Below are 12117 nucleotides of genomic sequence, written 5' to 3'. Positions count from 1 at the left end.
TTCTAGAACCCCGTGGTTCTTTTCACTGGCTAACCGGTAATATCAATTGTTAAATGAGATTGAATATTGTGTTACTTTCTATTGCAATATCTGGTTTGAAACTTTAGTAATAAAAAAAATGTTGACAGATGGCGTAACTGGGAGCATCATAATTGGCAATATAGATATCATACTGTTGCTTATTTTAGGGGATTGTTAGATGAAGTTCAGGAAGGTCAGGTGTATTCTCATCCATTGATATAGAAACATCTGGATATACATGTTTCTTGATGCCTTCGTATTATGTAGTGCTTAATAATATTTTTTTATCCAATCCAGTTTGTTTGGGAAGCTTACGACGTTGATCGGATAGAGGCAGATGTCATTCCAGAAGACATCTGTAGTCAATCAGAAATTTGGAGTGCAACGATACCATTGATATCGTTTGAGACTCTTGAGTGGTATGCAACCGATAGGTGTAGGAGACGATTTGGGTTCGTACAGGGTGTGCCACATCAGGAGAGGTCTCTAGATGGCCAACATGGTAAGATTTTGACCGGACCCAAAAATTTGGATTGGTCTGTCACACACAGATTTTGGATAATGCAGTAGACCAACCGATATAGTCATGTCCTAATTCATGAGCCTGTGAAATTAACCTGAATGTTCCCGGCTGCGCGTTGATTTGCATGCAATTTAGAGGTCACGGTCTCTGAAAACACATAACCAGCATTAATTCGAGCCTCCGCTTCAGCCCTTTTCCTGGTGAATAACTCATTCAGTCTGTAAAATGTTGCCTTTACAAGTGCAGTGACTGGGAGATTAAGCGCCCCCTTCAATACCGAATTAATGCACCTCCACTAAATTTGTAGTCATGTGACCCCATCGATATCCACCATCGAATGCCAAAGCATACTGTTCACGAGGAATTCTGTCCAGCCACCTTGTGTATGCTTCACCCCGCTCGCGTAAACGTTCGTAATGCAACTAGTATTCGCGCACTGTCCTAGAGTATCCTGCGACACAGAAAAAACAAGACATCCATTACAATGACGGTTACTATAACATGCAAACTATGTATTTATTTTAGTTACCTATGTTGACGATAAGCTTTTGGAGATATGGTGCCTTAAATTTTCTCAAAAAATTAGACTCTATATGCCTGATGCAGAACATGTGGAAAGCTCTCGGAGGCGACCAAGCTCCATTATTGCGTTCCACGGCCGAACTTATAGAATCGTGTCGATCAGAGATAAAGCCCACACCATCCCGTGTCACCACATGTCGTCGCAAATTACTAAGGAAAAAATACCACGCATCAGAAGTCTCACCCTCGACAATAGCAAATGCAATGGGCACTATATTGTTGTTTCCATCCTGTGAAACTACCACCAACAGACAACCCTTATATTTTCCATATAAATGAGTCCCGTCTACCTGTACAACTGGTTTGCAGTGCCTGAATGCTCTAATGCAAGGGTAATAACTCCAGAAAACCCGATGTAGCACCCGAATATTAGGAACCAAGTCATCCCCCTGATAACAAGGCATGGTCTCAAAGTGGACGGCTGCTGATGGCTCCTTAGCACACATGACTTCAAACCATATAGGCAGAGCTTCATAGGAAGCCTCCCAACCTCCAAATATTTTTTCTACTGACTTCTGCTTTGCCAACCATGTTTTCCGATAACTTATAGTGTAATTAAACTTTGATTGAACTTCAGCAATGACAGATTTTACCTTTATGGATGGGTCAGCTTCTACCAATGTCTTAATGGCTTCTGCAATTATGATTGAATCCAGCTTGAAATGGTCTTGAGAAATACTTGATCTAGTGCAAGTGTGACTACCATTATATCTTCTAATTTCTGAACAATACTTCATCTGGATCATGCTAACCCTAATCAGTCAATTACAACTTGTTCCGTACTGTGTACATTTGGCATAGAATGTTTGGGGTTCTGATTCATACATCCGGTAATCTACGCCTCTTCGGATAGCATAATCTTTAACTGCTGCAATCACAAATTCGCGAGAACTAAATTCCATCCCCACGACAAATTCACCATCTGCCACAACCAAAGGCTCTACAACAACAATATCATGATATAAATTCACAAAAGTACATGTACAAGTATATATAAATACATACAATTTTATTAAACAAATTATAAATATATAAATTTATAATAAAATATTAATATAAAAATACATTAATATATCCATTCACGTAAATATATAACTTTCATGTTAACAAAAAATATAAGTTATATTATTCGGTAACCGTATAATATAACATAAGAATGTATTATACGGTTATATAATAATATCAACATATTATCTAAATTTAAATAAATATATACATAGATTTTAAATTTTGAATACTTGGACAAAATATATAATAGACATACATAAATAAATATACAAATATGTATAATATAAATTATATAACCATATAATTCTTAAATATAATTTAACTTTAATATATATATAATTTAATTTTATACACATCAGGATAATAATAATCATACTAATTGTCTTCAATAATAATATATAATAGTGCAATTTATATTTTAATTCTACAAATACAGTTACACATCACTACAGAACCTAATAATAACCATACTATTTGACATCAAATTTAATTATTTATATCATAAAGTTACTGTATAATTATCTAAACTACATACTTGCATTAAAATTTTTAGGATATTCTGGTGCATGCATAGCCTCCAGATCTAATGCACGCATAAAAGATGGCTCTTCGAATGGTTGCTGATTTGCTAGTGCATTTGTCACTTCCGCCACATCTGTCTCCATGATGTCATCAGCTTCATCATCGTTTTCGTTTGGCTGAACAACCTCATAGTTGCTGGAACTCAATGTACAGCTCAATAAATGACACTCGTGATCGACTTTCGAAGTAGACTGAAAACATCTCTTGCATGCTCCCTTCATCCGATATAAAATACTCGATATCATCTTCGGTATATGCGGATCTATTCTTTCGCAAATAACACATTTTAGTTCTTCAAATAGTATTGTAAAAGGAACAATAACATCATATGGATTCTCGCATACAAATCTTACTCCCTCAGGTGTTTGTAATAATATCTGACCATGATAATATAATTTTAACATAATTCTATCCTCCATTTTTTTTCAAAACAATGTCTCTCCTTTCAGCATTAGTTCAAAGTTGCAAAAATGAAAAAGAAAAACCCAGGCTTAAAACGAAGAAGGAAAAGATGAATTGAAGATGAATTGAAGAAGACGAAGTGTACGAGGAGAGTATATATATATTACAAATCTGACCCTCAGTTTTCAATTTTAATGAATTAAAGTTTTTTTAAATTCGAAAAATTGATCCACAAATTTCAATTTTGCATTTCATGAATTTTTTTTTAATCCAAAACTTACCTTCCGATTTGCTTTCTTCTATAAAAAAAAAAAAATCTAAATCCACACAAATCAAAGCACCGATATGTCCACTCCTTAATTTAAATTTTACATTATTAAAATCTGACCCTATGTTTTCTAACCCCCTACAAAACTGAGGCTCCGATTTATATTTTTCAATTTTAAAAAAAAATCAACTCCATATCTTTCAAAAACACACCAGGTTTCCATATCCAAGCATAACATGTATTCCAAATTCATAACTAAATAAATGAGCCAATTACATGCATGTGTAAATCTTATCTTTCTGGTTGTCTCCTGTTACAAACTTACACTTGTAGTCTTGTGTAAGAATATATGGATTGCAGTAGAATTATCAAGTTAGGGAAACAAAATGTCGTTGTGTACCCAAATTGTAGTGGTATTAAATATTAATATATAAATATACGATTTAGCTAACATGTACTTTAAGGGTATATGTTAAAATTACCAATTAAAATAAAGTTTTATAGAAAAAATACAAACTTTAAATTTCCAATGCATTTATTAAAATAATAATTTTAAAAACTTCTACTAATAATAACATTAACATGTGCTAAACCCATAAATATATTGGCTGCTAACATCCAAATAAAGATAGATATAAGAAGGAACTCAGACTTCTAACAAGTGCAGACTCTCCTTGTTATAATACTACCAAACAACTCACCATAGATCCTCATCTCTGGCATGGACTAAATTAACATCCTTTAGTGCAGGATCTTCATCAACCACCTTGAAAACAACCCTTTCATGGATGCAGAAATTCTTGGAAGACGTTGCTTTCTTTGTTAAAGTATTACTTCTTTCCCTTCTTGCCTTGCTTCTTCTCTGTATGATATCAACAAAGAACTCCAGATGTGTTTGGAGAAGCCAAAAGATAAAAATTGTTTCAACAATTACTTATCTGCATAATCACTTTGTTATATAATTGATTATCTGGGAGTTAATTAATGTTTAGATATTTTAACTCGAGGGATTTAAGATAATACGTTGTGTTTGGACCATTCAAAAGAATGTTACTTTTTGTATGGTAAAATTACTGATAAGGTTATAGAATGATTGCTTACATTATTTAGTACTTAGGAGTTAGGATCCATTCGGTAAAAGCAACATTTCTGAAACAATAATCAGCTTTTACTTACAATCATAAACTTCAAAAAAAGATTTATACTTATAAACTATTTCGCAACTTACAATCTATTTTTTTATTTACCAAACTATTAGATTGTTTCAAAAAACTGTTTATAGAGATTATAAAACATGCTCTAGGTGCATTAGTGATAAGGGTTCATCAGTCCTAATCTTTCCATCCAATTTTTTCAATTTTAGTAACACCACACTTGACTTCATCTTGTGGATTTTGACTAAAAAACATATTTGAGACAAATATAAAGGAAGAAACAGTATGCAGGCCTGAATGACTTGCTCAATTTCTCAACTGTAACAGGTTCACTTGAGATTTGAGAATAAAGTACACATAACCCTAAACATATCAACACACACAAACTGCACTACATCTCTTTGCGTAAGTATCTATATAAGAAGATATATATTAAAAGTCTGTATTAATATGAGAATGCTGAGGACAAATTTGCTAACCTTGTTTCCTCCTTGCTTCAGATTTTGCAAAGAATTCTCTCCATTCATCAGTTAGAACAAAAATTGGCTCGTCATCTTCTTCCTCGTCATGTAGCTCTACATGCTCCAGCTCTTGTGAACTCCTTATACGAACAAAAAAGCATCAGAATAAGATCACCTTTCAAAGATAAACAAAACAACATCAAAGTCTTATCCCATTAGATTGAGTAAGTTACATGGATCAAATGAAGACAAAGATAAACAAAGAGGAGATATATATAGTGCTTAATGTGTTTCATGGGTTCGTAGTTACAACAACAAAATGGATACACCGGCAATGAAATCATGTGTAAACAAAATTGTAGAGTTCAATTTCCCTAGTCAACCAGGACAGCACAACATACAGTATCTATAGTAACATTGAACAATGTCACACTTATTTTGGCGATGGAAAAAAATGGATAATCAAACTAACCAGGACAATTATCACAGGAAAAATTCCTTAATTTTAAGGAAAAGATTATATATCTAGTCAGCTTGTGATCTTAAGGAAAAACTATTAGCTGGGGTGACAACAGCTCAATTACAAAAGTGAATAAGTGATTGGCATTACCCAACCACAAATTTGTCCATCGTTAGAGATCACAGAGACAGTTCCTCACACAATAATCCAATTCTAGGTTTCTAACCAAGAACAGCAGGTTTCCCTTAAACTTTTACAGTGTGAAGTGTGCCATTTTAGTTCCCTAAACACAAGGTGGAACTCAAAATCTAACTATCCAATGGTTGAATTCAGAATCTGTATACTCTTCAACACTTCCCAACATTGCACTTTCTAGCATCCTTTCAACTATCAAGAGAAATCAAATCACCCTTTCTATCTTGCCTATTGCCCTCACAATTTTTTGGCCCAAGGGTTGCTTATGTAAAATTCCGGAGATTCTTGCATGAGCAGAAATTTAACACATCACATTTACATAGACTCAATTATTTGAGTCCCAGGATTTTTATTGTTAGCTAGAGCCTAGAAGCATGGACAGGCCGACTAAGTGAGGTGTCTGTGTCCTATCATTTTAAAAATTGTGCGTCGAGTGTCCGTATCCTTGCTTTTGCTTCATAGATTATGAGTGTTTCTAAATGACTAAATGTGATGCAGTAGATTCGTGCTCATCCAGCAATTTTTTTTTCATAAAATCCTCCCTAACAAGAATAATTCCAAGATTCAAACCCCTTAACATTAAAAACCATATAGTTCTTCTGCAATCGCAATCTAGTTCAACTACTGCCATAAATTACTTAAGCAAAAGCAAACTTCAATTTGATTCTGCAAACTATCTAACACAAACTTAAATTTCCAACTACAGTAAGGGTCTAAGAATTCTGCAAGAAACCCTAACACTGGAAACTACCATATTGCTATAACCTATATATTTCCATTCTCTAACGATCCTATGAAATTAGCTACAGTTAAACCTTTGATCTTGCTTTTTTTCTTTTACTTTTTTTCTTCTCAACACAACTAGTGTTTCAATCATAAGAAAGAAAACACTGAGAGAGGAGAACGAAAGAATCTTACTGTGCAACAAAAGCGTTGGATTCTTCATTATACTTAGTAGCCTGTGAAGTTGGAAGGTGTAAGGGAGCAAAGAGGTGGGGATTCTGAGGAAGCGGACGGAGATACTGTGGCGGCGGTGGGAAGTGGTGGGTGTGGAGTGGGCAGTGGTGGCAGTGACCGCGGAGGGGGCAGTGGGGACAGTGTGCTTGTGGAAATGACCTCCGTACCCTGAATTCTTGTGACGAAGCCATTTTCCGTTACACTACGATTTTAGGTTCACCCACAACGGAAGAGAAATGTGATGCGAACAAAAAGAAGAATGACTTGGTGTTGCAAATGTCCTATGATAAGATCCGGGATAAGCATACATATAAAATATAAATTAATTTTTTAAATTATTTTTAATATTTTATTTTAATTATATTAAATATTTAAAATATTTTTTTATTTTATTAAATAATAATATATGCTATATCTACATTTATATTAAAAATATATGTTAAGAATAAAATTTAGCATGTTGATATATGATGATATTTATATGTATTTAAATATGTTTAAAAATTTTTTTTTATTTTTTATTAAAACACAGTTAGACACAATAGACACAAGTATCAATGAGTGTCGAATCTAAAATGTGTCCGACACACGAATACAACAACTCAACAAAGTGTCCGTGTTTCATAACAAATGTATAAACAGTAAACGAATAAACTCCTATTTTTAGACTTTTTTTTTTTATAAATAAAAAAATCATATTTATGTTTTTAGTTAAAATTCAAATTTTTTACTGTTTTAGATATTATTTCTTTATTTTACAATCAAGTACTATAATAATGCATTCACTACCAACACTATAACAAGAAAACAGGTCTCAAACTATAGCGCAAATTTGCATACGATATAGCTAGATAACTTATTATTATTAAATATATGATTATTTTAATTATTAAATAGTCATCCAATATTTGTCGTGAGCAAGAAAAACTAGAAAAGTTACAACATCAGAACGTTCATCTACAGAGAAGATTTGTAATTTGTTTTCGGATGAAGAAAATGAGATTTGTGATTTATTCCTAGATAAGACAGAGGATGAGTTTATTGGTAGTGATTGGAAGGAGATGAGATAGTATAATGGTAGTGGTGGTAAAGGGAAGGAGGCAGCGATATCGGCAATGACGGTAGTGAACAGGGACGGATCCATATGAGTGGATGTGGAGACAAGCGTCCCACTACAATTTGAAATTTTATTGAGTAGTATATAATAATAATATTTATTTGCTCCCACTAAATTATTAAATTTGACTTCACAATAATTTTTTATTCAACTTTTGACACTTGATAGTCAATTTGAAAATTTCATATTAGATGTCAGTTATAATGATCAATTTTTAAATTTAAATAAAATTGGTGTTCTTTCTTAGAGATCGACTCGAAAGAATATTATCTATCCATTTGTGTTTCTTCTTTTAAAATTAACTTTAATTTTTTTCATAATAACTACACTAATTGAATGAACTTTTTTAACTATGAATATCATCAAGAGCTAATTTGTATGAAAGTTGAGTTTTAAATGATTGTTAATAAAAAAAAAGGACATTTTAATTATATTATTAAGGTTTCAAAATTTGAAATATAAAAAATTAAATTTTAAATTATATGTTATTATTTAAATTACTATTTTAGTATTTTAATTTGTAATTAGATATTTTGAAACCTAATCATATTTTACAATAATAAAATATAATTATAAGAACAATTATGCTACGTATACATAAAATAATCACTTGTACAGAATAAATTTTAAAATATAAATTTTGAAATATAAAATATATATTAAAAATAAGTTAAATGATATATGTATTTATACACAAATTTATAATAGATAATTTGATAGCTAATTTTTTATGGAATAAATTATTATTTGTATCCATGAAAGATGCAAAACAAATGTATCCATATAAGAATAAAACGACAATTATACCCACGAAAGATAGCTTTCGTGTGCCAAGAATACCCTAACGGACCAATTGTGTAACCAACGTTCGGATATTCTTGGCACACGGAAGTCATCTTCTGTGGTTATAATTGTCATTTTATTTTTATATAGGTACATTTGTCAGCATCTATATTTTTTATGGGTACAAATGATAATTCATTCTTTTTTATGTAAACATAATATTTTTATTATAAAAATTATTATAATGTTATATATATTTTGTCCCCACTATCAAAATTTTCTGAATCCGTCACTGGTAGTGAAGGTGGTAATTGAAGATGAGAATGGTGGTGAAAAAAAATTTAAGTGGTAGTAAGATTTTTTTTAGTGACTAGGTGGTAGTGAGATTTGGGACCAAAATGATAGTGACGTAGAGTAAAATTAGAATTTAAATTAGATTAGATTAAAAAATAGTTTAAAAATTTTAAATAAATTTTTAAAATTTAGATAGTTTTATCAATAAAAATCCATCTTTCATAGATATAAAAATCAATTTCATCTTTTTATAAATAAATTTGTTAGCATTTTAAAATTTTGTGAGTAAAAATAATAATTTATTCAAAATAAACACTAAACTCATTCCTTTTATTTTGCCCGATACAATTGAAAACCATTGCCCAATAACAACAATAATAATAAAACGGGCAAAAAACATAAATAAGTCAAGGAAAAAATAATTTTACACAAATCAGCCAAAGCAAAATCTGATTCATCAATCAACCAAACCACGTTTACATGTAGTTCGAACCTACCTGCTTCGAACTTGGAATGCATGTACTTCGAATCATATAGATTCGAATTACTCACTGGCACTCAAAGCAATATAATTCGAATTCAGCTGATTCGAATTACGCAGTAACATGTAATTCGAATCATGTTGATTCGAACTACTTTCATGCACGTCATTCAACGTAATTCGAAGTGGGTTAATTCGAACTACACCAAGTGTAGTTCAAACCAGGCTGGTTCGAATTATAAAGGAGCAGAGTTGTATATATATGGTGTGAATGTGGGTTGCTCTCATTAGAGGGGAAAAATGGCTAGCGAGGAGAGTTTTGTAGTGTTGGTTCACCATAGAGGATCGATTAAGAGGAAAACACATTCCGGTGTGAAGTTCACTAAGAAGGGTCATCTCTGTATTATCGTGAGGCCTATGACTAGGTATGATGACCTTGTTAACTCTGTACTGCTGAAACTTGGTCTGGAAGGTGTGAAACGGGTTAAGAAGTTTTTCTATCGCATTCCAATCACGGTGCTCCAAGAAACCGTGAAGTATGATTGTTTCACCATCGGGAGTGATGAGGACTTGTAGGTCATGTTTCAATGTCGCCGGCAATTTTCCGAAGTGAGGACACCAGAGCTGTTGGCAAAGTTGGTTGATGTGGTATCCAGCTCGGGGGTTCGAACCAGAATACCCCCACTTTAGGCACGGTAGCCGGTTCTAGCTCCAGACCTGCCGGTGATTCTTTGTCTGTCCCTGTGTATGAGCCACCCGTCCAGCCAGTCGCCTCCCCTTCGTTCGCTGTTGATCTCAACGGCAGTGTAGGCGTCGAGGTTGGAATAGGGGATTTTGTGCCGACCTCTTTACAGTGTGCTTTATCGGATGGGGTTTGGAGATGGATTGTTGGATGATCCAGAGGACGATGATGTGGAGCCAGATATGATTGCTGATGACAGTGGCAATGATGTTGGAGCGAGTGAGCCTGCAGGGGTGGGAGGTGGTTCTAGCTCTGGCACACAGCAGTACCCTCCACATTTTTCATCTTTGGAGTTGGATGCCATGAGGCAGGAGGGTGTTCCTGGGGAGCCTGCTGGATTTGGCGCTAGAGATGCGGAAGGGTCTGCAGGTCTGACAGAGTTTCAGGTTGGTCAGCAATTTCAGGATAAAGATGAGGCCTTGTTAAGTGTTAAGACTTACAGCATCCACCGAGGGGTATAGTACAAGGTAGTGGAGTCTGACTATCGCCGGTATGTGGGCAAGTGTTCTGAGTTTGGGAATGGGTGCACATGGTTAATTCGGCTGAGTCTCCGGCAGCACAAGGGCATTTGGGAGGTCAAACGGTACAATGGACCGCATACGTGTCTCGCGACCTCCATCACCAGCGACCACAGGAGTTTAGATTATCATGTGATCTCGGCTTTCATTATGCCAATGGTTAGGGCTGATGCATCCGTCAGCATCAAGGTGCTCCTAAATGCCACGGCCGCACACTTTGGGTTTAGGTCGACGTACAGGAGGGTCTGGTTGGCGAAGCAGAAGGCTGTTGCCCTCATCTATGGTGACTGGGATGAGTCGTACAACGAGCTCCCTAGGTGGGTGTTAGGAGTTCAGCAGGCGATGCCTGGTACTGTTGCAATCCTTAGGACGAGCCCTGTTCAAGTTGGGGGACAGCTGGACGAGTCTCAAGCTTATTTTCACCGAATGTTCTGGACGTTTCCACCATGTATCGAGGCATTCCTTCATTGCAAGCCGTTGGTTAGTATTGACGGCACCCATCTATATGGCAAGTATGGGGGAACGTTGCTTGTCGCGATTGCATAGGACGGGAACTCCAACATACTACCCGTTGCATTCGCACTAGTCGAGGGTGAGAATGCTGAGTCCTGTTCCTTCTTTCTCTCCCACCATCGTCAGCACGTGACACCGCAGCCGGGTCTGCTGGTTATATCGACAGGCATAACGGCATCAAGGCCGCGCTTGAGGCTCTCGACGGATGATGGCTACCTCTAGCTGCATACCGTGCATTCTGCATTCGACATGTAGCAGTAAATTTTCCCTTAACCTTCAAGGGCAAAGACGCAAGGAGGCTTCTTGTGAATGCAGCGTATGCTAAGACCGAGGTAGAGCTCGATTACTGGTTTGATATTCTGCAGTCTGAAGACCCTGCCATGTGTGAGTGGGCGAACCGGATTGAGTATTCATTGTGGACACAGCATTGTGATGAGGGTCGGAGATTCGGGCACATGACGACAAATATCTCTGAGTGTGTTAACTCAATTCTCAAGGGGGTCAGAAACCTCCCTGTGTGCTCGCTGGTGAAGGCAACATACGGAAGGTTGGCCGAACTATTTGTCCGCAAGGGGAGAGAGGCTGAGGCCCAGCTGGGTACCGGACAACAATTCAGTCAACACTTGGTGAAGTGTATCGAGGCCAACTTGAAGACGGCGAGGTGCTTCACAGTGACTTTCTATGACAGGAATAACTCGAAGTTCACCGTCACAGAGACAACTCCCACTGGTTCGTTCTCACTGGGTAGCTACAGGGTCTCACTTGGATCTCAGACATGTGATTGCGGATACTTTCAGGCACTTCATTTCCCGTGTCCTCACACCCTGGCATGTTGTGCCTACTCACGGCTTACTTGGCAGCCGTACGTCCACCAGGTGTATCGTCTTAGTTTCGTGTTTAGTGTGTATCGGATGGGGTTCACACCTCCCATTCTGGAGAGTCTCTGGCCACCATATGATGGGTCGACAGTGATCCCAAACCCGAACAAAAGGCGTGCGAGAGAGGGTCGTCCCAGGTCGACTCGGATACGGACCAATATGGACGAGGCAGATCCGA

General features: G+C 35.9%; 1 protein-coding gene across 8 annotated transcripts; it reads right to left on the bottom strand.

Annotated features, from left to right (window-relative positions):
- Positions 1-2496: 2496 nt before the first annotated feature.
- Positions 2497-6901, bottom strand: LOC107618160 (uncharacterized). Of its 8 annotated transcripts, none has more exons than XR_015899297.1 (4): positions 6575-6884; positions 5020-5141; positions 4088-4248; positions 2497-2983 (listed from the first exon to the last, which is right to left on the bottom strand). XR_015899297.1 is itself a non-coding variant. In XM_016320119.3 (3 exons), the coding sequence occupies exons 1-3, from the start codon at positions 6802-6804 to the stop codon at positions 4217-4219; spliced, it is 384 nt and encodes a 127-aa protein (XP_016175605.1). In that variant the 5' UTR covers positions 6805-6901; the 3' UTR covers positions 3904-4216. The 8 variants fall into 8 exon arrangements, 5 of the variants coding, with proteins under 5 accessions (XP_016175605.1, XP_088354315.1, XP_020968429.1 ...); XR_015899296.1 differs by having other exon boundaries at positions 2497-2978; XR_015899298.1 differs by having other exon boundaries at positions 2497-2931.
- Positions 6902-12117: the final 5216 nt, after the last annotated feature.

Source organism: Arachis ipaensis, chromosome B9 (assembly GCF_059453495.1).
Source record: "Arachis ipaensis isolate K30076 ecotype BB chromosome B9, ASM5945349v1, whole genome shotgun sequence".
Taxonomy (NCBI): Eukaryota; Viridiplantae; Streptophyta; class Magnoliopsida; order Fabales; family Fabaceae; genus Arachis; species Arachis ipaensis.
The sequence above is the reverse complement of the archived record's forward strand: the minus strand, read 5'-3'. Positions and strand labels throughout refer to the sequence as shown.